General features: G+C 43.6%; 2 protein-coding genes across 5 annotated transcripts; one reads left to right on the plus strand and one right to left on the minus strand.

The window, feature by feature from the left end:
- Positions 1 to 85: 85 nt before the first annotated feature.
- LOC143011885 (uncharacterized) lies at positions 86 to 6,537 on the plus strand. 4 transcript variants are annotated; one of them, XM_076164891.1, is made up of 2 exons: positions 86 to 250; positions 2,864 to 6,537. In XM_076164891.1, the coding sequence occupies exon 2, from the start codon at positions 2,988 to 2,990 to the stop codon at positions 4,638 to 4,640; it is 1,653 nt and encodes a 550-aa protein (XP_076021006.1). In that variant the 5' UTR covers positions 86 to 250; positions 2,864 to 2,987; the 3' UTR covers positions 4,641 to 6,537. The 4 variants fall into 4 exon arrangements, with proteins under 4 accessions (XP_076021006.1, XP_076021024.1, XP_076021015.1 ...); XM_076164909.1 differs by lacking the exon at positions 86 to 250 and adding an exon at positions 295 to 1,082; XM_076164900.1 differs by lacking the exon at positions 86 to 250 and adding an exon at positions 295 to 990.
- Positions 6,538 to 8,658: 2,121 nt separating this feature from the next.
- On the minus strand, positions 8,659 to 24,025 carry stox1 (storkhead box 1). Its single transcript, XM_076166313.1, has 4 exons — positions 23,479 to 24,025; positions 13,085 to 13,237; positions 10,249 to 12,949; positions 8,659 to 9,264 (listed from the first exon to the last, which is right to left on the minus strand). The coding sequence occupies exons 1-4, from the start codon at positions 23,819 to 23,821 to the stop codon at positions 9,111 to 9,113; spliced, it is 3,351 nt and encodes a 1,116-aa protein (XP_076022428.1). The 5' UTR covers positions 23,822 to 24,025; the 3' UTR covers positions 8,659 to 9,110.
- Between the last annotated feature and the right edge of the window lie 826 nt (positions 24,026 to 24,851).

The following is a 24,851-nucleotide window of genomic DNA, read 5'->3' on the forward strand; positions in this document are numbered from 1 at the left end:
CGCGTCGACAGGGGGCGCCGATGCTTAACGTGCGGGTGAAATGACAACGGCTTGCTTTCGCTGAAGTGCGTCGGGCGGTCCGTCGTTGGCGCCAGATGAGCAGTGGCGCCAGCTCCACACACACAGGGAGAGAGAGAGGAAGACTAGAGCTTCACTACAGCCTCCAAAAAAGCCTTTCAACGCCGATTTTCCAACCATAATCTCCATCTTTCCTTCCACCAACTAACTAAAAAAGCACTACAACTAATAGGTGGGTGCTTTTCTGTTTGCATGCACGAATTTCTTGCATCAACAACAAATCCTGTATCTTTGCTCCACGTTAATTGTTTCAGGGGATTTTTTTTCTTAAATTAAAGTTACACAACAAATAAAGTGAAAGTATTGCTGCAGTAGTATCGGCTTAGGTTAAGTGAACGTCAATCGTTAGATATAAGCGACATCCATCATTGTTTGGATTGTATGTTATGGGGCTCAACTTCAACGGTACCGAACTTTGTAATGGAAAAATACAGGGCCTGGACCCGCGTTGACTAACGTTGTGTTCCGATTAAAGAATGCGAGTGATCTGACGGCAAATGGAGGCAAATTCAGCGTAAATTCTGTTTTGTGTTATTGTTGAGATATGATAAGATATCCGATTGATCGATCTGAAAGCGACGTCCCAGTTTGTCTTAGCTATGCCATTTGGAGTTAACGTGTTCAAGATGGGGGTGGTGGTTCGGGCAAAAGCTTCCGTCAACGATCCACTGGGTTGTTCCGAGACGAGTGTGTGTTGGGGGGCTGTAGCCGGGGCTAACGCGCTGGCTTAGCCCGGGCTCATTAGCTTGACATCGTGGCTATGTAGCTAAACACGCTAATTTCTTCTTGGCCAGAATAGCCGCTACCATTAGCAAAGGCCGCCATAGCTGCCGTGTATGTGTGCGGCGCATTCGGTGCTGCCGCATTAACAGGAAGGCTTTGAGTTTGTAGCCCCAGCGCGCCCTCATCTAGGTTTGTTGAAGATTTAATAGACGCGCCATTCGTTTAACCTCTTCCAATGTCATCGTTATCAGTCGATTAATTAGTCACACGTGGAATCTTATGTGAGTAAATACGGCAATTCCCGGGCATTTCGCACAACATTTATCGCCGTCACTTGTTAGCCATCTTTGTTTCAGCTAGCGACATCGCGAATGGAATTATGTCGCGGCGGCTAGCTGGCTTAGTGACGTTTCCTGCCCTCCCTGTCCATTTTTAATTTTGTTAAGAGTTCAAAATATCTCTGCGTTATGGTCTAAGGTATAATGTCGCGTTTTGCTCGGGTGGCTACGGGTTTGTTAAAGTTTCAATGTGTAATGAAGGGCGGAGGCTAGCGTGGCTAACGTCAGCTACTGGCAGCCATCTTAGGCGAGCTCGGCTAACTGGAAGTGCTGCTGTGACACGACAAGATGGCCTGTTAATACTACGCACAAGGGGAAATTTCCGCGTCGGTGACCGAAGGATAAAATACCCACTTGGTTAAAAATATTATATATTTTGATAGTCGCGGCGCGTCGTTTGACGGTACGGTAGTCGTTACTTCGCTTGTTCGAATGCTATGAAGCTAGTTAGCTGGCTGTATCGCGGACACATTAGCAGCTAACACAATGCTGTTTTGTCGTTAAGATAGTAGCCAGCTAACTAGCGGCTAGGTGGCTATTTGCGGCTATGTTATTGAACTACTAATAGCATCACATCTCTTCAGCAATCTCAACTACATATAATAAGATCAGCTTTAAAATGACAGTTTGCTTTTCTTCGCACAGTTGACAACAATATACGGGCCAGGCAGGCAGGCGTTAACATGTGTTTACGGATTTAACATTGAAGCTTGATCTTGATGATGGTCACTGTGATTTCTATCAAGGTGTTAGCGAGTCAGTTAGCTTAGCGAGCAGAGGGATGCCGTAGCTGGCTAAGTATCATGGAAAGTCTGTTGTGATGGAAATGCAGAGTTTATGTTGATGGGAGAGGAACATGTTGTGTAGTTGGACTGTATCACCATGACAATCAGTCCTCTTACAGTAGCTGCATGACGAAAAGACAACAAAGCATCTATTTAGTCTAGACCAGCATGTGTAGACTTTAGAGAACATGATGCACATGTTCTGTTTGTGGTGTTGGCAATGATGGGTAGTTTTGGAAAAGTTGGGAAATTGTGTTTTCTTGTCCCAGAAAAGGTCACTGAAGTTTTGGAAAAGTTGTTTAGTTTTGGATTGTGTTTTAAATGTTCTTCTTCGGTAAAGAGAGTTTACTGTTCATGGTGTAATTCATCCCATCACCCATAGTTTGATAGGAATCGGGAAGCTCACCTGTCTGTCCTTTGTTTTGGTTGGAGTCGCCTAAGTGACAGCTCAGGTCACCTGTAGGTCACCGAGTCTCACACACTGTTTACAGTTTTGGTTTAAACTCATTCATCTTTCATTGGTCCAAAGTTTGTATTAAACTTTGTTTTGCTTTGGCAGGTGTAAGACTTGATGAAATGAGTTCCAATTGCTTGATACTACCAGTAGTTTCATTTGAATAACGTATTACTTTGTATAATACATGTGCAACCTAACTAGACTAAATATATTTGCTTATTGTCTTTGGAAAAGTATAACAAGGCAAAGATCTATCATTAAATGTCTGTTCTCTATCATGAAACATTCTATTGTGTCATTTGGACTGCAAATGTAACATAAGAGCAGGTTGTATAATTCAGTGAAGTAGTGTTTGTAGCCTTAGTTTTTTATGCTGCACATTTCTATATTAGTGTGTGGGAAATATCTGGAATAGACTCATTTTGAAAACTGTCCCTGAAGGCACTGTGATGTGAAATGTCTTCTCTGTCTTCTTTTTGCAGGTCTGCTTAGCGTGGACGCCAGTGCTGCCCGTGCTGCTCTAAGAAAGAGCTCTGTTCCCCCGATTCTCCTTTTGAGTTACCGTCCGGCCCAAAAACGGAGGTCGTGGGGCTGGAGTGTGTGCTCATGGCCGAGTCAGAGACTGAATGTGACACACCCGGCCTTGACACGCTGGGGTCGGAGTGTGTCATAGCCCACAGCCATGTAGACCTTCACTACGGTGCAGAGACGGAGATCATGACAGAGGAAAAGCGTGGATTAGAACTGGAGATACACGGCTCAGAGCTGAAGATCCAGGGGCTGGGGCCCGAGCTGGGAGCCGTGGCGTGCGTGGACGCCATCGTCGAGACAGACCACGATTACATCAAGGTGGAACACGGCGACATGCACTGTTTCACCGCGGCGGAGATCAAGACGACGGGGACCGAGGCTCTGCTGGGCGAGGTGCTGCTCAAGGCGGAGAGCGAGCACGTGGTGAAGGTGGAGTCAGATCACGGCGGGGAGTTGACGGTGGAGTCCGAGAACGGCGTGATCATACACGAAGCCCACGGTCTGCAGTGCAACGAGTGCGGGGAGATCTTCGGCAGCATAGCAGATCTCCACCAACACTTTGAGATCCACAAGGACCTCAACCCGTACATCTGTGTCCACTGTGGGGAGAGCTTTGCCGTGGAGGCCAGCCTGAAGCAGCATATGAAGATCCACATGAAAGAGAAGCCCTACGCTCCCTCCGGAGTGGAAATCATGGGCAAAGATGTTATCGACGCTTTCAGCCTTAAGTCGCATCAGATGATCCATTTACCAGACAAGCCGCACAGATGCTCGGAGTGCGGCAAGAGCTTCGCCGCCGCCATCACCTTAAGAGAACACATGAAGATGCATTCAGAAGACAAACCCTACAAGTGCACCCAGTGTCGGAAGAGCTTCATCCGCAGACGACATCTGAAAAAGCACCAGGAGGTTCACGCCCGCGAGAAGCCGTACACGTGCGGCCAGTGCGGCAAAGGCTTCGCCACGACCTCAAACCTGAAGCAGCACCAGAAGACCCACGCCGCCGTGGCGCTCGGGGACAAGCCGCACCGCTGCGCGCAGTGTGGGAAGTGCTTCGCTGCTGCTACCACTCTGAGGGAACACCAGAGGATCCACTCGGGGGAGAAGCCGTACAAATGCAATATGTGCAGGAAGAGTTTTGTCCGCAAGCGCCATCTGAAGAAGCATCAGCAGGTCCACGCCGGAGGGAAGCCCTACACCTGCAGACAGTGCGACAAGGGCTTCAATCACTCCTCCTCCCTCTCTCGCCACCACAAGATCCACCTCCAGAACCCTGTCTACCCGCCCCCTCAGCCCGGGAAACCCATGGGCTTCGGCGCCCCCACCAAGCAGAGGATCCACCAGCAGGGCGACAAGCCCTACATGTGCAACCACTGTGACAAGGGCTTCAATCATTCCTCTTCTCTGTCCCGGCACCAAAGAGTCCACTCGGAGGGAAAGAGCTACACCTGCCCTCACTGTGGGAAAAGATTCAATCACTCCTCCTCCCTCTCTCGACACCAGAGAGTTCATTTGGAGAACAAACAGCAGCCGCCGCAGCCCCAGCAGCAGCAGCCGCCCCCCCAGCAGTACACCACCATCCCCTCCGGGAAGGGATTCCCCAACAACGCCTTCCCAAAACAGCGCATTCTCTCTGTGGAAAAGCCATACCGGTGCACCCAGTGCGGAAAAGGCTTTAACCATTCTTCCTCCCTCTCAAGACATCACAGGATCCACATTGATCATTGAACTCTCGCGCGCTCTCCCAAATAAATGTACACATCTCTGCCCCCCCCCCCTTCTCCCCTCCTCCCGTTTCATTTCTACAGATACTCCTACATGTGATTTTTGCCACAGGAAACACAAGGCCAACTTCCGCCAGGAGCCACGGTCAGGGCCCACACATAGTGACGTTGGAGTGGAGCAGCAAGGTATAAATGTACATAGTTTTTCTTGAAAAGAATGCCTGCCCCCCCTGAAGGACTCTGTATTGTGTAAGTCAGCGCTTGACCCCCCCACCGCCGACTCTTGTGCTCAGTTTTGAAGAGTTTTCAAAAAAAAAAAAAGGTTCTGTTCTTGTTTTGTGAATGTGCTCCACCTGCTCTGGGACCTCTTTAGAAACACTTTTAAAAAAGAAGGAAAAAAAATGTGATTTGATAATCTACGCGATACAAATGTTACTGGGGGGAAAAACCAGGAGTTCACCTGCCGGTCCGGTCTGGATCGCCACCAGACTCCCATTTAATGTATTTTATAGGAAGGCACACACACACTGCTTTTCAGCTGTAACTTTGTACGAGAGGCTTCCATCATATTTGGCGAGCAAGAACTGTTGTCCCGATGTTGTTGTTTTTTTTTTTGTCTTTTCAGCCCATCATCCACGTGCAGCCGAATATTATGTTCCAGAAGAAAAACATTTTTGATAGCGGGACCCCCCCCCCCCCCCCCCCATTTTGTCTCCAGCTTCCTCCTCCTCCTCCTCCTCCTCCCCTCTCTTTATGACTTTTGATTTGTCGTTGTAAGTATCGGAGACTCCGGTAAAACGCGGCGGGTCGCTCTCTCGCGTCCCCCATCCCCAACCCCTCCTTTGGATTTAGTCTGGTTTAGACTTGAGCCATCTTGTATATTTATCACATTGTTGTACATCTATGATGGGTTTAGCACTGCTGAAAATGGTCTGTACAGAGAGAAATGCTGGCCAAGACCCTGTTTCTACTATAACTTGCAATTTAGTCACAAGAAAATACTCTATAGAAAAATAAACATACTGGGTAAACATATTTGCAAGATGATGTGTGTCCTAATTATTTTTCCCGTGCAGGTTCCCTTCTGTGCTCGGCACCAAAATGTACATCAACTTTAAAAAGGCGACGACACATTTTTGTTTCTTGCTTTTTTTTGGAGACTTATTACCTGTGTATAGAATATAGGTGACTCTTTACTCTCGATGTTCTACAAATGTCAATATTTGGTCGACTTTGAAAAAGAAAAAGATGACAGCGGGAGAAACGTGCGCTTTTGCAGGACTTGCAGGTTTTTTTCCCTCCCTCCCTCCCTCCCCCCTCCCCTCACCCAGAATTCCAAATGAATTGCGCTCTATTTACTGTTAATAATCTTTTACAAACTATTTTTTTAGATATGGCTTGGGTTCTACGAAAGGGAATGAGAGTTCTACTGTTTTTATGGGAGTGAACATTACAGTGAGCAATATTTTCTTTTTTCTTTGGATAACAGTTTGTGCTTCAAATCTGTAGCATAGTTTTCTTCCTTGTGTTAGATAGGTGCCTTATTGCATGCTATGTAGAGACGTATGCTGAGCTGTTATTGGAGGAAGAGAGTTAGGGTTTTCAGGAGTCTTTTGTTCTTCATACTAATTTGCCCTACATTTTTAATTTGTCACTGATACCTATTGCTTTTTTTTGTTTGTTTCTTGTATATTACCATGTGTTTACACTGTTTCGACCATATTGTCTTTGATTTCTTTCCCTTGTTCCTTTTTTTTTTTTTTTTGTCAATGGCCTCAGTGTAGAGATCAAAATTGTAAATGATCCATAAAAATGCTTCTCTTTCAAGGGCAAACCCCCTGTAACATCTACCCATCTCTTGAGTGGCACATATATGGACAAATAAAGGTTGTTGACTCTCATGTGGCGTTTGATTATTGTAGACGAAGGCAGATTTTTGTTAAATAGGTCGCAGCACTCTTTTGTAACTGTTGTTTGCTCATTGGGGATAATTGTTGCCATACGGAAGAAATGCATTCTGGAAACATCTGCCCAACAATGGATCAGAACAGGTTTCTACATCAAGCATGAGGTTCCTAACATGACCACATGGTGTCACTGTACCATCACAAAAGCAACACTGACGCTGAAGTGAACTAACTGGAATCATCAAAACACCGCAAGCATCTTTGCCCAAGTCTCATTTGCTACTTTGAACTATTCACCATGTTGATCTACAATGTATGTGTAAAGTTTCTACGTGATGCAAATGTTTCCCTCTCTAAAGGTGTTGAACTTTGAAATGTTTTCCTGGCATTCTTGATTTGCTCCCTATTGTCGAGCAAGCTGGCAGTGGTTAGTGTGAAAAGCTTTAGTGATGCTTGGGAACATATAGTTTTGATAATACCTGGTTATCTGCTGAACAATAGATTTGTCTTAAAGTGCTGGAGGACTCAGGGGGTGTGTGTGGTGTGTGTGTGTGTGGATCTTAATATCCAAACCAAGAAAGACGTAACAGCTTTGGTCTACAATGTACTGTTAGTTTGTAAAGTTTGCCTCAGGGAGAAATGTCTATATCAGAATGAATGCTGTGCGTGTGAACCGTTCATTACCTGGACAGGTGTTCAATACATGTATTAGCTTGGAAAAATTATAACCTTTACATAATGAAGCTGATCTTTCAAGCATTTGTACTGAAGCCAAAACCACAAGGTGGAAACTCTCTTGGAGCATTAAGAGCCAAATACTGCACCATGTTAGATCAGTGATGGACGCTGATGCACACTCCTGATCCTACATATTATAGTTTTGATAAGTAATAATGATCATAGTGTATTTTCATATTAACTTTTAAACTTTATTTTATTCTGTGTGTGTGTCCGATGCGTCAATGAATCCTGTGTATCTGTATTCCTTTATTGGCTTTTGTGAAATTTAAGCTCCTTTTTTTTTGCAATGTTGACTGACAACACACACACAATTATCTTTTGTTTATGTGAAATGATGCCTCTGACCTTTTCTTGCTGTGAGTCACCGTGGAGCCTCTAATCCAATGTGCCTTTCTTTTCTGCCATATTGTGGGACTCTTCTTTGTTTTGTAACGTTTAGCATGCCAACTTTATGGTGCATTACTGCCAACAGCTGGGCTGCAGTGTGGGATCATACTGCTGATTAGGGGAGTTTTTTCGGCAGATGTTAGCTTTTTTTAATCAAGTATTCTATTATGGTCTATTAGTTGTGACAGCTCGAGACATATGGGATGTTTGAACTCAAGAACATTCCACCGTAATGTGTCTTATTCTTATATTTATTGCTGCTGCGCAACAAATACCTGATTTTGAAAGTGGTGGTTAGCCGTGTCACTTAAAGGTCCTGGATTTGAATCCGACTGGAGTCTGTTTAGTTTGCATAATCTCCCTGTGTCTGCATGAGTTTCCTTTGGGTGCTCTGGGTTTCCTGCCACAGTATAAAGGCACAAGGCTTCATCCGACATCCTTGTCATTAGAGTCGGAAGCTCCCTTTCCCTTGGTTACGCATTCCCTTGGCCTGTATGTGTAAATGAGTGTGAATGAGTCGGTTTGTGTGTGTGTTCAGCCCTGTGATAGACTGGTAACCTGTCTCACCCAATGACGTCTAGGTGACCCTGCACAGGAGGAGAAGGTATAGAGAACAGATGGATGGATATGACAAACCTACACACACGCACACACACTAGTTTGCATTCCTTGTCAGTTGGAGGTCAGACTTACTGAAGGAGACACAGAAGGTTGGGATTTCTTCATCTTAACCTCCAAACTGCTGGGTGAAGAGTAACATCTGGTTTCAATCACATATTTTTGTTATTTATTCATAAATCATAAGCTGCTGATTGCATTCTCATTTCTTTATCTACACAGGGTTACTATAGTCATCTCATTATAGAATATCAACAGGTGCAGTTAATTCCAGATTCTTGTAAACTGTAAAAACTACCAATTAAGTCCTAATAGAAGCAACATAAATGGACATAAAGTTACTCAGAATTAAATGACCTACATTATGAGTTTGTACATCACTTTATTCATACATGTAAATGTAGTTTTAGTAAGACACCTCTACATGCATTTCCTCACCTGTTAAACTCTCATACTCAGATTCAGCAATGATCAGTTCTATTTCTGTAAATAACTACTTCCTGATAACAGAAAAAAATGCTGCAACAAATCTCTAAGAGATACTACACGCTATCAACAACAACTAAGCATTTACAGTAATAGCACATACAGTATACGATGTAGTCAATGAATCAATCTTAGCACAGATCCATTCCAAATGGCTGTTTACAAAACAGGAATTAAACATATACATCTTGAAACAGACTCTGCTGTAATGTATATCCAGATCTGGAGGAAAGCAACTTAGCTCAGATGCTCCTCAGTGGATTTGTGTCTGACTGTCGGAACAGAACTTCAGATTCAAGTGCTTGGTTTGGGCCTCCAACACAAAACTTTAGAAACTAAACATTCATAACCGGAGTGAGCTGAAGCAGTGAACTCTGAGGTCTGATGGCGCTGCTCTTTGAATGCAGTTTCTCCAGGTTTTGCAGGAACCCTCTTCTCTTAAGACCCTCAAGAATGACTGTGTTATCGGAGGTCAGACTGACACGAGTCCTGTGGGGGAAAACATGGCATGAGGTTGATGTCTTCTGTAAATACACAATGTCAACAAGGTGACATGTTCATGCACTCATGCATTCCATCTCTTCACTGACATTCAGGCATACACAGCTGGTTCACTATCAAAAAGAGTCTTTTCTACCTCTTTCATTATAGCACGAGAATTTAAGTGCAGTAGAGTAATTATACATAATTAACAAAATTACTCCCTTCTGTCCAAATCCTGGATGATATAATTGGTCACAAGGTGTTTGTTCAGCTTTATTACAATTTACTTGAAAGGGAAAAAAAACACAAATTAGAGCAAGGCCAACCACAGACTTCTAACCCAGAGGTTAACTAACTTCACTATTCTGTTTATTTTGCCTGTCTTTGCCTAAAGCTCCATCAGAATGTAGAGCAGAAGTCTGGTCCGGTCTGGTATATTTAACAAGTACCAGTAGACCAAGTTGTATTTTTTGCTCACATAGGCCTCTATAGGCCTCATATTAAAACATACATTGAACATCAACTTTTACCATTTGCAACCCTTCCTCTCTAAATTAAAATAGAATTGTAATGGAACTTAAAAAATGCTTCAGAAAGCAATTACTTATTTTTCTCATATTTCTGTGTATGTATGCATGCATGCAGGTAGTTTGAGATCTAAACTCTGGGAACACAGGCATCAGATATGGAATAAATAAAAGTGTCAGTCTTAATCTGGGTTAGCCGTTGTAATATAAAAGTTGCCCTCGTCTAAATCTGTGTTATAATGCAGCAGGTTTTCCGTCCTGTCATGCGGTTAACTGTTTTCACCTGGTATCCCACTGGCAACTTGGAATAGCAGGCAAAAGCAATTCATATTGTATAATAGAAAACCTGCCGGATTGGGAGTCACATAGGAATGGGTTTGATGCCCCCTGGTGTAATGTAATGTGCAGTGTCAGCATTTTATGACAGTTGACAGCTATCAGGAACATAGTGAGAGACACTTACCGGGGAGAATCAATACCACTATCCCCTGTGAAGCTCTGGTTCTCTCCTATTTCTACTGCTTCACTGATGTCTGCCACCCTGACACTGGGCATGCTCAGGCCAGCTCTGTGCGACTGAGGAACTCCTCTTGCACCCAGAGTCTCATATTTCTCCTCCTGGACTTCCTCCGCCTCACATGCCCAGTAAGCAGATTCACCGTCGGCCTCATCAATGGACTTTCGGACCGTCTCGGTGTCCGATTCCACCTCGCTGGTCTGACAGTAGTCAAAGATACTGCTGTCTGAAACCTCGGGGGGTTCTGCACAATCTAGACCGAAGCAGCCATCCAGTCTTCTTTCCGGTCGCATCAATGTTCCTGGCCTGAGGGTGGGTTCACTCTGGTCCCCTTTTGATCTTGTCCTCTGATGGGGATGGTGGATTCTCCAGCTGGTATCTCCTGATCTGGTGGAGCAGTGAGAAGACTCCTTGAGGGTGGCTGATGGAATATGTTCTCTGAAGCTGCTCTCACTCCCATCATGTTTGGAGGGGACCTGAAGTTGCTCAAAGTTGAAATCATAATAAGCACTGTCGGGTCCATGGAGCTGCACATCTGAGTCACGGTCGTTGTAATGGAACTGGGGATCGTGGTACTGATCTTTACCTGATCGGTACATCTTTGCATGATCTATCAACTCCTCCTCATTCAGACACAAGGAGCTGCAGGCATCATCATCCTCCTGCATACCTATTCTCTCATACAACCTGTCGTCATCATCTAAAAAGCCCTCAGTGTGTGTAATTAAGGTCGTGCTTTCAGTCGGCACTGGGCTTTCTCCATGCCCCAGGGTCCTTTGCTCCTTTTTACAGATGCTGGTTCTTAGTTCCTGTTGGTCATGGGTGGCTTTGGAGTCACAGGCCTGCTGGTGTGAACGGAGCTCATCAGGCCCCTGAACATGGTCTCGGTGTGAGTTGGATAGTCTGAGTGAGTGCTTTCGTTGCAGAGAGGGCTTTAGCCACAACAGAGCTGGGTCAGAGGAGTTGGCTCCAGTATCAGTGTAGGGTTTGGTGTTAGAGAGCGCATCCTCTGAGGTCTCACCAATCAGATTGCTTTGGTCTGTTACCCTCTTGTACTCTGGCTCCCGTAAGCATTCATCTTTGCTCTCGCTTTGCCAGGCCTCCCTGCTGCTACCCTTCCTCTGGTGTCGGACCTTTTCGTCTATCCTTAGCGTGCTGCTCTGGGGGTATCCAATGCTATAGTCTAAAGGCAGCTCTCTGTTGCGTTTCATTAATGATTGAGGCAAATGATCAGCAGGAAAGTCCCTCTCATGACTACAGTGGTACCTGTCCTCAGATGTAGGAGATTTTCCTGCAGGCTCTGAATCTGCTACAGTCATTTTGGCCCGATGTGGGTCCCATGATTTGGAGCGGGAAGTTCCTCGTTCCTTCCTGCTCGTCTCTGACGTCTTAGCATCCTTCACGTCTCGCCTTCTTTGCTCTCTGCTGACGGTTGTGGCAATTGTGTTCTCGTCCGGGTCTTTGGTGGGATGAATCTGGAAAGGGTTGTCAATGCGTTTCTTATAGAGACACTTTCCCTCCACAACTCCACCTTCTTCCAGGTTTTCTTGTTTATCAACGGGTATTTCCGCTTTGAGCCGAGATGGGATCATGTCCGCCTCTTCTGTGTAGTCATCGTCGCACATGGGAGCCTTACTCTTAACTCTCTCTGTGTCCTTATGCTTGTCCCTGTGCTTTTCTTTTGAGGAGTGATTCTTCTTCTTGCTGCGATTGGCCTTGGGGGCAGATCGTCTACCTGCCCCTGCCTTGGTGGAGTGATGATGTCTGAGTTTCGAAAATGTAAGGATCTCAGTTGACATTCCCTTATCTACTCCCTTTTCATCATTATCCAGACATTCAGCCAACACCTTGTTAATCCCCCTCTCCTTTCTCTCTTCCAACTTCTTCATCAGGACTGTATGGCGTGTCAAGTTATCAACAGTCAGTTCAGGATTGATACGTTTAATGATGGCATGCTCCAGGTCGCGGGGTAAATTGTTCAGGTCTTCTTCGTCCCTTACTGGCCACTCCTCTGGAGGGAACTGGCCTGAGAATGATGCATACTCCTTCTTTGGCTTTTCTTTCTTCCCTCCATTCCTGCGAAACAGACTTAGACCGAATTTCCTCACAGTTTTGTTCTCCTTTTCCTTGCGGCTAGTGGCATTAGTAGTAGCTGTAGTTTTGCTGATCTCACTGGTTTGATAATCTGCTGCCGTGGAGGTGGACTGATGCTGCACTGTGGGCTTGGGGTCCAAAGGCCTGGGCCACTTTAAGCTTTTGCCTGTGCATTCACTGATAGACACTGAGACCGAATGCTGGTCTGGCACCGTGGAGGGAGGGACAGTGGCCGTCACCGGTGTGGAAGTGATGTTAGTGGATGTTTGGGGTGGGGTGAAGCAGCTGCAAGACTTACAATGTGCCACTGGGGGTGTCTTAGTGCTTTCAACACAGGCATCATTGCTCAAAAGGTAAGTGATGGCAGGCGGGGAAGGAGGGTCGTCTGCTGAGTTTGAAGTCCACCAGTTTTTCTCCTTGACCATGTTGTTGGTGATGAAGTAGGTTTGTGGTGTAACAATGAAGTAGCCCTCTCCTGTGTGGTAAATCTTTCGCTCCTTGATCAGAGTGCCAAGCGCATTATAGAGGATTTCCTGTGTGGGGATGGTTATCCCTGAGACAGAAAAAGGGAAAGAGTCATTAGGAAAATGGGACGCAAAAGACAAATGGTCTACCCCCACCAGCTCATCAAGTGCATGATGGTGTTTGCTACTGCTGCTTGGGACAAATTGTATTGAGGTTGTGTTACCTGGATGGGCTTTGCTCATGTGATTCACCAGCGCTTCCTGGGTGACAGTGATTTGGGAGGAGTTCATATCTGAGATGACGGAGCACAACACCTCAGCCAGCGGAATGAACTGGGACTGGGGAACAGCCGACATCTGCACTGGGGATAGATCACCTAAGACACATAAACACAGACGCACACCAAAGGATATAAGTGTGAAATAGCTGCGGAACACACACATACACCTAGCTCAGCAAAGTCTCCCTCTGATTGGTTCTTCTATTAAAAACAACATAAAGAAGTGAAGCAGACATTCCTTTTCTAACCACATTTTAAATCACGACTGAGGTGGTGTATTTATGTCAACCATGCTCTGCTGCTTTTGAAATTCCATCTATACTGCGACAGACCACCAAATTCCATTACGCCCACAGAAATGACCACAAGTCTGCCTTCTGGGTAGATCAGGTATTCATCCTGCCCCCCCATATCATAAGAACCCCCCCAGCCCCCTCGTCTATGGGGTGCCCTTAAACAAACATGTTAGAAGAAGTGAGCGAGAACTGAAAAAAGACAGAGCCTTGGAAACACTTTGCCATAATACAACAGTACGTATATAATGTGTTCCATATTCACACACTCCACATCAAAACCTCAATAAACTGCACATTTCCAAGGGTTCCTAGCATTCCACATGAAGAAGTGGTGTGTGAAGCTAATTCAAGGGGCAAGATTAAACATTTGTGCTATGTTCTTGTCAAAGTAAATAAGCAAGAAATGTGGTAAATAGTGTTTAAAGTAATATGATCTTTCTGCAGTGTATCCAATAACAATCACAGTATGATGCAGTAAGACAGAGAGAGAGAAAGAGAGGTTGATGCTACTAGAATTTGTGCAAGATCAGATGGGATCGGATCCACATACATAAACTGATTAATCAACTGAATTGTTGAAATGTGATTTACTCATCACTTACACATTTATAATCTGTAGGATCAAAACTATATTGCTACATATTAAGGAGGGAAAAGTCGTAATGTAAACTAAGACAGGACAATAGTGGTGGAGGAAGTATACAAATTATATACTCAAGTTAAACTAATATTACAAAACAAAGAAGTCATTTCAGTGAAGACACCAAAACAAACTGGTGGTGATGAATGATTAATGCAGACTCCCTGCATGAGGTCGTGAACATAACCTTACTCACAGGACTGGAAAATTGGTTTTAGTTAATCAGTAACAACTCAAAAAGTGATACTACTCACACTTAAGCTGCTGTGTTTTCTGTATTCTTCTCCTGACTTCAGCCAGGCGATTATAGAATAAAAGTTAACTTGATGTATTCATATAAACTTCTGTTGATCATACCCACATTCCACTCTACTCCGCCTTTACTGCACTGGAATGAATACAAATGCATATGAATGACCGGATATAACCTTCTAGGAAGTTTAGAATTTCTTTAACTAACTATATTACTTCAGTAAAAATCTGAGGCAGTACTAGTTAATAGTTACTACTAACTGAGTACCTTACACTGTAGGATTACTAATATAGAAAAAGGAGACTTCAGTGTAACTGTGAGCGAACTCAGGTAAGAAGGACGGGCCTGGCCAAGGATTTGTGTTTACTGAGTCTAACATTAGCAGGCGTGACCGTCGAGGGGGTCACCGTGGTAACTGTGTCCTCTCCATGGGAAACAGACCTCTGTGTTCCTGTAATCTAAGACAGGGCCACAGACATTACACTCTTTGTCATACACAGCGTGAACCAAACTGGATGCCATAGCAACAGAACTCTGTGTGACAAGAAAGAGGGAGGAACAATTAGAGAGCACCTAGACAGTTAAGCAGCAAGTTTGACTGCCACAGGAAATAACATGAAGTATTTTCTGTTTTATTTGTGTATCTGGGGAGAAGGTGAATGTTTTAAAGTTTACTGTATATATAGGAAGAAAAGTAGTAGGCCCCTCTGACCTTTCACCTTAATGCTATCAAAGGTAGGAGCAAACTAAAACACCAGGCTCTCCTTCACTCCATAGCACATCTGGATGCACACAAAACATGCACACACATACACACACACACCACAGCCGCCATCTTATCTATCTGCTATCGTCTGATCTTCTCGGCTCCAGTAAGCAAACATCCTAATCTTCTTTCTCGCTCATTAAGGACACACTACACAGCATTCAACTTGAACCTGAGACCCTTCCGTCTCCAAGCGACAAGAGAGATTGTGAAGGACATGCTTTAGTTAATCTGCAGGCCGGAAGTGGAAGATCTTGTGAGACAATGTCAGACATTCATACATCAGCGGGTTCACACCACAGGAACCAGGAACAGGTTTAGTTTAAGAACTTAAGGTCCTGAATTCTCTCTCTCTCTGTCTCCCTCCCTCTCTCTCTCCCAAATAAATCACATTATTATCCTTATTATCCACCTTTCTTTGAATTTAAAATCCACTCCCTGTTTCAGGATTCATGTGTTTCTTTTCTTTATTATTTAATCTCTTCTGTCTCTTTGTAATGTCTCCTCTTCCCACTCACAGCTCTTATTGCACACCTGGATGTTCTCACTGTGATGTGCATCTCCCAGTGTTAGGCTTTTGTTTGAGCCTGTAAAGCTCTTAAAATAAACAACATGCATCATCACTCAGGATGAAGAACTGTCCCCAGAAGTTGTATGTTGGTGTTGTGGAAATGATGCAGTTGTAGCAGAGTCACTATTGTGTATTATGTTTCCATAATACTTGATTAAAACAATCCTAATTTGTTCTGAACTTTCAGTGGCACAGCTTTTTTGCCATTTACTCCCTCCCAGTCCCACCACCACTTTCCTTTGCATTTGGATTCCGGACCTCCCCTTCTTTTATGTGTGTGGGTGTGTGTGTGTGTGTGTGTGTGCGCGCTTGTGTGTTTCACACTTAACAAGTTGTGTCTTTAACTTCCACAGAGAGTACAGGTGTGGGCGTTGCAGTTAAATGGCCCAATAAACTGAGTGAAATGATCCCTTCAAACAATAATCACACTCACTGCCCAAACACCCTGTCAACCAAACCAGAGCTACACACACTTAGGCCTTTTCTCTTCTCTTCAATCCCAGCACACACACACACACACACACACTGCACGCCCTGAGTCTTCTAACAACATTAAATAAATGCTCATTGTTTAATGTATAAATTCCATTACTCTAACCGGGATTCCCCTTTCCAGTAAAAACAGGAATCGTAAGGTTTTGTTATTGTGACTTCCACAGCCTTACTTTAAACATGTGCCAGTGCAATAAAATTGTTACCAAATCAGCTGTAGATTGCATTGATTGATTGACTGTGTTTATTGATGTAAATGAATTTTGAAGGATAACTATTGACTTTTCACTATCATAGCGTGTCTGTTTAAATATGAATTGAAACGTTTAAGAGTGTACAATGGAGATTAAGTCCTGTTTATGATCAGAGTTTGATGAAATGTATTTGTTGTTACCAGTATAAAACTAACCGACAACATAAACATGTTTTAAGATGGGAACACATTCAAAAGTTGCATCTAAATGTAGATAAATACAAACATTTTCAAGCAACGTTTTGAATGCCAATACTGGGTCAAAGGGACTCATGGCCGAACACTTTTAGCCCTGGAGATGGCTGCTGGCAGGCTCTCTGTTGACTTCCATCACCATGGAAACCTTTATTGAGGGAGTAACATGCCACATGCAATACAACACCAACAAACAGAGGAGAACCAGCACTGAGTGCAGCGTGGGGTTCTACAATGCAGCTCTGAGCCTCGGCTGCCAAACCAGCCCTGTGACATTTAATGAAAACTGGCAAGAAAGAACAGGCACAGACACACATTCACATAATATTATAGCATTTAATGCCATTAAACAATATTTAACACCCAGTCCACAATACCGGAAGAGCTCTTACGCACAACTATAAAATTACCAGCCTCTGAACTAGTGTAAGAACCCTGTTATCATGTTCCAGGGCGGCAGTAAACACACCTGACCAGCTGTCTGACTGCAGACCAGTAAGCATGTGGAAGCAGACACACCTGGATCTTCAGTGAGCAGAATGATAGCAGTGCTGCACGTGGAGCCGTGAGAAAGGACAGAACCTAGAATCTCCACTCTATTTTCTTCCATCTTTGTTGTAACAATAGGTAGTTCACAGGCCCAATAATTTAACCCATGGAAACATTACCAGAACCCAGCAGGCATCAAACGAAAAAAAGGAAAAACTAAAGAAATTTGACCCAAACAGCCCTGAGGATAATGTCTACCAGGTTCAAATGCAGTCAACCTGAACAGACCCGGTCCACCAATTACCAAGCAGATTTACTCCACTCGTTCCTCATGTCGGCAAAGACACATGATCACAGCTAATAGGGAGTGTGTTCACATCCAAATGAGTACAATACAACATACTGACTGACAGCAGACTTGAGAACAGATACAATGTTTAATGTTTTTGGTATTTTCAGAGATACTAGTAACAGGACACATGTTCATTTATCAATAATTTAACACTTTGCATGTGGTACAATACTGAAGTAAATTTAATCCAAACACGTCTTAGTAATTAATGACGTAGATGTTTAATGCAGAACTTGTACTTGCACTTTGTTTTGATACTTTGCTATAATGAAAATGTAATAAATCAGTGTGAAGATGAGCACAGAAAACATCCTGCCAGGACATGAAAGAGTAATATTTAAGATTAGCAGTAGAAAGGAATCTTAAATTGCCTAATTTCTGTGTCCGAACATGAAAATGAGTCCTGTGAGGTAAAGCAGACAGGATGAATCAGCTGTGGGAGCTCATCTGTTCGTGTTGGTGTCACTCCAGCACCCCGGCCAAGTCCAAAGTTTGACTCAATAAAGAGGACGTCACACCTGATTCACACTGAGGCCCAGTTTCCTGCTCAACAGGATGACATGTGGCTAACAAATGATGTGCTGAGAGGCCAATGTACTGTACACACACACGTATAATGTACTCACATCAGATAACGCACTTAGAACACACACACATACACAAACACACTCAGAAGAGGGAAGTACAATAGGCAAAGTCGCAGGAATTCAACCTGTGTACTTTTTATGCTACAGCATTTATCTGACAGCCCTAGTAGACTTCACATTCTGTTACAGATAAAAAGTAAGAGATTATCTAGGGAAGAAAATCTAAATAGGTTATAGTTTCCTCCAGTCGCTGCTGTTTTTTGTGAGGGGAACAAGGCAGGACAAATTGCTGTCATAACACTAAATCCTCATCATTTTTATGGATTTGAATGTCAAACTTTAGTGTCGCTGTATTTGTACTGATAAAGCTGGAGAGTGACTTATTTACTGCTGATAAACAGGATGTTAACGCTCTCTTCTCCCAGGAGAGTAACTAGCTAGCCTAAATTTAGTTCAGGCTTACATAGGCTTAGCTCAGTCTTAGCTTAGCCTTAGCTGGTCAGTGGCGGTGGGAGTGTTCTCTCTTTCTCTCACTATTTTCTATATCTGCATTCTGTATTGTGAATGGAGAACAATGGCGTGTTGTATTTCTCGTTTCACCTCCTGGAAAAAAAAATTGGTGGAAGCTTCCGGACCTCACGGTGGCTCGTTAGCAGAGAGGTTACAATGTCTGCTGCTTAGGTAGGACAGGACGGGCTATTAAAAACAGGTACGACCCTACAAAAGAGCTGTCATGGCTAACAAGCTAACATCTGGGAGAGTTATGGCCATGAAACAGAGCGCTTTGAGACTAAACACCCACATGAAAGGAGACACTGCCAGCGTACAACACGTCTAAGTGAAAAGAGCAAAAAGGAGACTCAGGAAATGACCTCAAGAGTAAATGAAGCATTTAAGGAATGTTTCACCACCTTATGGAATGATGACTTAAATGAAACATTCCTTGGATGGAAACTTGGCTTAGAGTTGAGGGGGGACGGGGACACAGCCCACTTCCCCAACAATATACAGAAAGAGGCTGTACGTCTTACATTGGACATGGACATGGTGAAAGTGTGAGGAAGGTGCTGTGGCTTCATGTTCATGTCCACACTCACAGAGGAGGAGAGGAGGGACAGAGAGGACACAGGACACCTCATTACAACGTCTGCTGCATATAAATGTTTTAGCTGGTGGATTTTACGCTCATCCTGCAGGAAGAAACAAGACGGAGGCTGTGAATAATACAGGAGCAGCTAATGGCCTTAATGAAGCTCCTGGTTTTAACGGGACAGATGGTTCAACAAACGTTTAAGAGAATTTCAAGCCTTTTGTTACTTGATGTTAAGATAAAGAGCACATGTAAGGCGCAAAAACAGCCATGTAAAAAGATAAACATGTATCTCCTTTCACTGGCTTTGTTATGTAACAATAATAAACATTGACATTACAAATAGCGCCGGGACAAATGACAAATGAAAAAAGCAGATGGCTGCTTATGACTCCTGCAAACTGAGTGATAACAGCAATCTTACAAGTTCATTGCATCTAACACTGTGTGAGATGGCTGAAGATAGCAATTACACCTGTGCAACAAAACAACCACACGGAGATGTGTGAAGAGGTGGTCATGGTCCAGCGCCAAAGCAAGTCTGAAGCAGGTTTTCTAAGACCTGACCTTGAACTACATTAGCTCTGCTCTGTTCTGATGGATCCAGAACCAGAACGGGCTGTATCCTGAAGCACATTCAGTGATTCACCCCAAGCCAGCCAAGTGTAGGCATTAAAATCTAAGTCATGTAGAAAAAGTGAAGTGAAGAAACAGCGATTTTGTAGTTTCTGTTCACTTCATTTAAAAGTTGGTAACAAAAATGCTTAATCCGGCTGGCTTTTGTTAACATTGCACTACTAATGCGTGTGTGAATGCAAGCACAACACCTAGGAAAGTTGGGGCAGCTTGAAGTAGCCCTAACACCTTTCCACCTGTATTCACAGTCTCTGTGTGAAAGATTCCTTACTTTGCCGGTTAAGAAAACATCATCACCATAATTATAAAGTCAGAAATCATTAATTTTCACGCCGTCTGTGTCTTTTCCATGGTTCAAAGCACACACACACACTCACAAGGCCGTTTCACAAAGGAGGGCTGCTGTGAGTGTGAGGTCTCACCAACTTGCTGAGTTGGCAGCTCACTGTGATCTTTCCTCCAATTGATTAACAAGCTGACATATGTTTTGCTGTGTGTTGTGATGCTATTAAATCTTTCTGTTGAACCCTGACTTACAATTGACTGACTTTCTCATCAACCATGTGTCCCAAAAATAAGGTAAAGGAAAATAATGCATTTGTGTCTACTTTTGCCAATAAATAACTAATCTGTTGCAATTTAAGATTTCTAAAAACCCGAAAGAATTGAGGTCCACTGTAAATCTGAGTTGTGGCGTTTTGAGTGACTTTAGTGACAGTGAGTATACAACTAAATTAACGATTAATTGAGTATTAAATTGCTTAAGTTGTGCATGCCTATACACTATAGTCCCTGATTCAGACCAATGGAAATTAACTAAAGGTTTAAACATCATCAGCTTATTACCCAAGCCAGTTTATAGACAAGGCTTATAGCAAACGATTTTGAAACTCAGAATGTTGTTGAATTCTGTCTTTTGTTGCAATATTGATCAGATCTCTTACTGTGATCTAGGACTGTCATCGTTACAACCTGCAGACATTTCTATCCCCTTCCTCTCCACCCTATGTAACCTCAGCCCAGTCCTCTTCCTCTGTTTACCTCATCTCTTATACAGTTCCTCCGCAAAAGGGAGAGGGCCGAGGGAGCCAGCTGTTGGCCCAAGGCACTATCTGTCTTCACTCAGGCCATTAGCACATACAGGCAGACAGGATCAATGAGGAAACAGCATGAAAAATCACCATGACTGTGTCTCTTTGTTTTATGACGTCTGCCAAAACTCCAAAGAGTCAAATGAGTGATAGTGTCTTTTTGCCCCGAAGGTTCAACTCCATATGAAGTTTACTGGGGCCTTAAACCTTATGAACAGATGGAATACATACAATTCTGTCTTTGCACAGTATAAATGACATATTGCTTAATTAGCTCATGACAGGAAGTGCAGCATGTTAGGAAATATAACACTCACCTGCCTGAGTAAATGGTTTACAATCTCACAATCCAGATCGCTCAGAATCTATTAGAATGTGACTTTTAATGTGCTGGTAAACATGCTGACTGTAAATGATTTTGGTAATGGATTACAATATGGATTCATCTTTTGAAACAAGTATTTCATGCTATTATAATAACTACTTTAGTTTAGAGGCTTAGGGTGGAGTCTGAAAATGCACCTACGCGTGTTCAATCAATAAGGGTGTTGTGTAATTGTAGTATGAGGGGAGTCTCCCCATTGAGAAAATGCATACATAGACAGCATACTTAGATTAAGAGACAGACAGATTGTATCCTCCTATTAATCATACTTAGATTTGTGACAATTTTAATCATATTTAGTTGCCTCCAAGATTCCAAACTCATGTAACTGTACTGAGTCTGACTGCTTTGAAATTCATAATCTCGTCTCAAGTTTCTGAAAAGGGAAATGATCTCAGCCAAGCAAAGTCAAGTTTCAACCTTGTTCTGGCCCAAGGAAACTCAACACAGCCCCATAACTCATAATACTTCTAATTTCAAGCTGACGTATTTATATCAGGACATGTCAAGGCCTTTAAGACCATGGCAGATATCCAGTTAGGAGTACGTCTTCCACAGTCCCTCACTGGCCATGAAATGGAGGAGACATCAATCCTGAGCATCACAAAGTCACTGTGCTCGGCAGGTAGTCAAACCAAGATTCACTGCTGACCACTTCTCAGCAAGAAGGCAGTAAACCAGGCTGACAGAGTGCCAGGCACTGATTTCCATACAAATTGCTATAGTGTGGGTGATTTGTTGCAGAGGAGGAGGAGGAGGAGGAGGAGGAAGGGGAGGAGGAGGAGAAGGAGGTGCACTCTCACACACACACAGGAGTGTTTGCTTACAAGGCTCTGAGGTTAAACGTTCTCATTTAGTCCTGATCCAGTCTGACTTCCATGTCCAGTCCATGCTTATTTGCTGATGCTGTACATGGTAATAAGCTCAGCATCACCTTTGCCCCCTGGGGGTGTTTGTTTGACTGTGTGTGTGAGAGCACTTGTGCTGAGTTGAAGCATACTGTCTCACAGCGGGACGGCGTGTCAGTCTCCGCCGGCCCCCCCATCCCCCATCCCCCTGTTCTGTCTGCCCCTGTGTGGTCTTTCCTTCCCCTCACATTCCTCTGTGTGCGTTTCTTGTCCGTGGAATTCTCCCTGTGCAGCTGACAGACTGATACCAGATCAGCAAAGACAAAGATATGATATATATGTATAAAGTCAAACTATGCACTGTGCTTATAGCTGTGTGGAGAGAACAAAAACACACAGGATGACCGTTAACCGCTCCCCCCTGCTAAAGTGACACGTTTAGCTGTTTCCCACATTATTATGATTAATTACTCTGAGATTACAAAGGCAAACACACACATGCACACACATGCACACACACACACACACGCACGCACGCACGCACACACACACACACACACTATCTCCTCCCATCCCCTCTCTATGACAGCCCAATATTTGCTCCACCCTCCAGTGTGTGCATTTGGAAAAGGTATAAACATGTTTACCTTCCAGTTTACCTACGACTGTTTGTGGCCATTATGTGTGCAGGCCAGAGCGACAACAAAGATCACAACCTACCTCTGTAACTTCTAAAGACTTGATCACTTCCACAAAGACAAAGACTAAACGTTATACAGTTATACTAAAGTTTTTATAACCCATATCTAAGTTTATATAGAAAGTAATAAAGACAGATTTTAGAAGCAAACACGATCTGTGTACATAGACCAAACTAATGAGTCTTTATTTGGGAGTTGACTTTGGACTTGAGTGCCAAGACTTCTGACTAATATGACTTAGAACAACTTCTTTTTAAAGTGTAAATACTGTATGATATTTTAGCTTTGTGTGAAACTTGTTGTTGCGTTCACGTGCAGGACTTTAACTTCTCTATCACTGTGGGATCTGAGTGCTTCTTTGTCATGAGGTGACCAGTGCTGAGTTGTTTTGTCTGACTTGTGACTTGTGAGTCATTCATGGGACCTGACTTGGGATACAAGTGCCAAGACTTCAGACTTACTCGGGTTTTGAACAAACAAAGATTTCATCAAAACGTTACAGCTGACAGACATGTGCAGAGACCAGAGAGATGAAGACGGATCTGCTTTACTCCCATAGATACTCTATTCACATCTTCGTCTCAAACAGTCTTGTGAGGACTTTCTAAAGTTATTTCTTGCACATTCTACACTCGCGGCCTTTGAAACCTGATTTGATGAGAGTTAGTTTAATGTTTATATAAGTTACATACCCACAGCTTTAATGACAAATCCCCTGGGTGACCTGAGCGCCCTGCGCATCCACGCTTCTCTCAGCACCTCCAGGTTGTTGGAGTTTCCTTGAATGAAAAGCACAAAGTTTTCCATCCATCCCTTGAAGCAAACCTCGGCAACGGCCTTCACCAGTCTTTTATTCCAGAAACTGCGCAGGTTTTGCGATTTAAACTCCGCAAAGATCTCCTGGCCGCTCGTCGTCGTCAGTTTTCCTCCATCGGCGCGCAAACTCTCCTCGTCCGGGCCGAAGACCACCGCCAGAGAGGCGGGGGACAGCTGGACGAGGCGCTGCTGCTGCTGCGGCTGCTGCTGCTGAGACATTGTGTCTCCTTAAGCGATCCGAGCAGCTGTCATCATTTACGAATCAAACGCACCCAGAGATAGCGCTTCTTAAGGAGTAACGGAGTGTCCCAGTCAAGTGTCTTTCCCGCATTCCTCCAATGTGACTGTGCGGGATCCGGAGCAGCACCAGAGGAGCGCTGGACTCTGACTGCTCTAGCGAGGGAAGAGACAGAAAGGGGAGGAGGAGGAAGAGGAGGAGGAGGAGGAAGAGGAGGAGGAAGGAAGGCTCAGCCGCAGGTACACCTCCCACCGCACACAGGTGTGTTTCCTTTGTCCGAGGGGGGCGTGCTGCTGTTGTCATGGTGAAACAAATACTATGAAACTACTAACTTTATTCAATTAAAGTCAAAGTGCTTAATTAATCTATTGGATATCCCTAATGACGTACTGCACTAGCGACATTAGTCTCTGTTTATGCCCCGTGGCCGCTAGGGGGCCAACAAGACTTTAGTTTTATTGTCCAAAAACTGTTTTTGAAATCATCTTAATTTATTATTTTGGAAGAATTAAAGTCCCCAGTCTCTATGACAGAATTTGCATATAAGTGTGTGAGGTAAAGTACTAACGCTTTGGAGAGTTTGAGAATGTTTGGAGAACAAGAAGAGGAGGGAAGATGAAGAGGGAGGAAGACAAAGGTCACTGCTCCATGGACAAATAATCAATAAATAGTCACTGAAACTGAATTATTTAATATAATCCGGTCTAATCATGTACACTAAGAGTGCACTTCTCTTTGAAATAACAAAAAAACGCCAATAAAAATGAATCAGAATTGTCCAATCTGTTAGTAAAGTCTGCCAGGGATTGGAAAGTTTTAGAGCGAAGTTTACTGCACACTTTGTTATTGTATAAATTACAATAAAACATCTATATCATATTTATCCTCTGTTCTACAAAATGTAAACCTATAAGTAAGAAGAAGCTACAACTTCTTCTTCTTCTTCTTCTTCTCCTCTTCTTCTACATCCAGCAGAGAAGTAAATAGAAACATTGCTTATTTACCTATAAA

Source organism: Genypterus blacodes, unplaced genomic scaffold (assembly GCF_046128005.1).
Source record: "Genypterus blacodes isolate CSIRO-AG114 ecotype Tasmania unplaced genomic scaffold, CSIRO-AGI_Gbla_v1 ptg000012l_1, whole genome shotgun sequence".
NCBI classification, from domain to species: domain Eukaryota; kingdom Metazoa; phylum Chordata; class Actinopteri; order Ophidiiformes; family Ophidiidae; genus Genypterus; species Genypterus blacodes.

What these genes read in the sequence shown, in the direction of transcription:
- LOC143011885 (XM_076164891.1), top strand. Translation starts at nt 2,988, where the DNA reads ATGGCCGAGTCAGAGACTGAATGTGACACACCCGGCCTTGACACGCTG.
- stox1 (XM_076166313.1), bottom strand. Translation starts at nt 23,821, where the DNA reads ATGTCTCAGCAGCAGCAGCCGCAGCAGCAGCAGCGCCTCGTCCAGCTG. An exon ending in ATTTGTCATTAAAGCTGTGG is followed by an intron (nt 13,238 to 23,478) that starts GTATGTAACTTA and finishes TATGTGTCTTAG; the next exon opens with GTGATCTATCCCCAGTGCAG. An exon ending in AGTGGTATTGATTCTCCCCG is followed by an intron (nt 9,265 to 10,248) that starts GTAAGTGTCTCT and finishes TTTCCCCCACAG; the next exon opens with GACTCGTGTCAGTCTGACCT.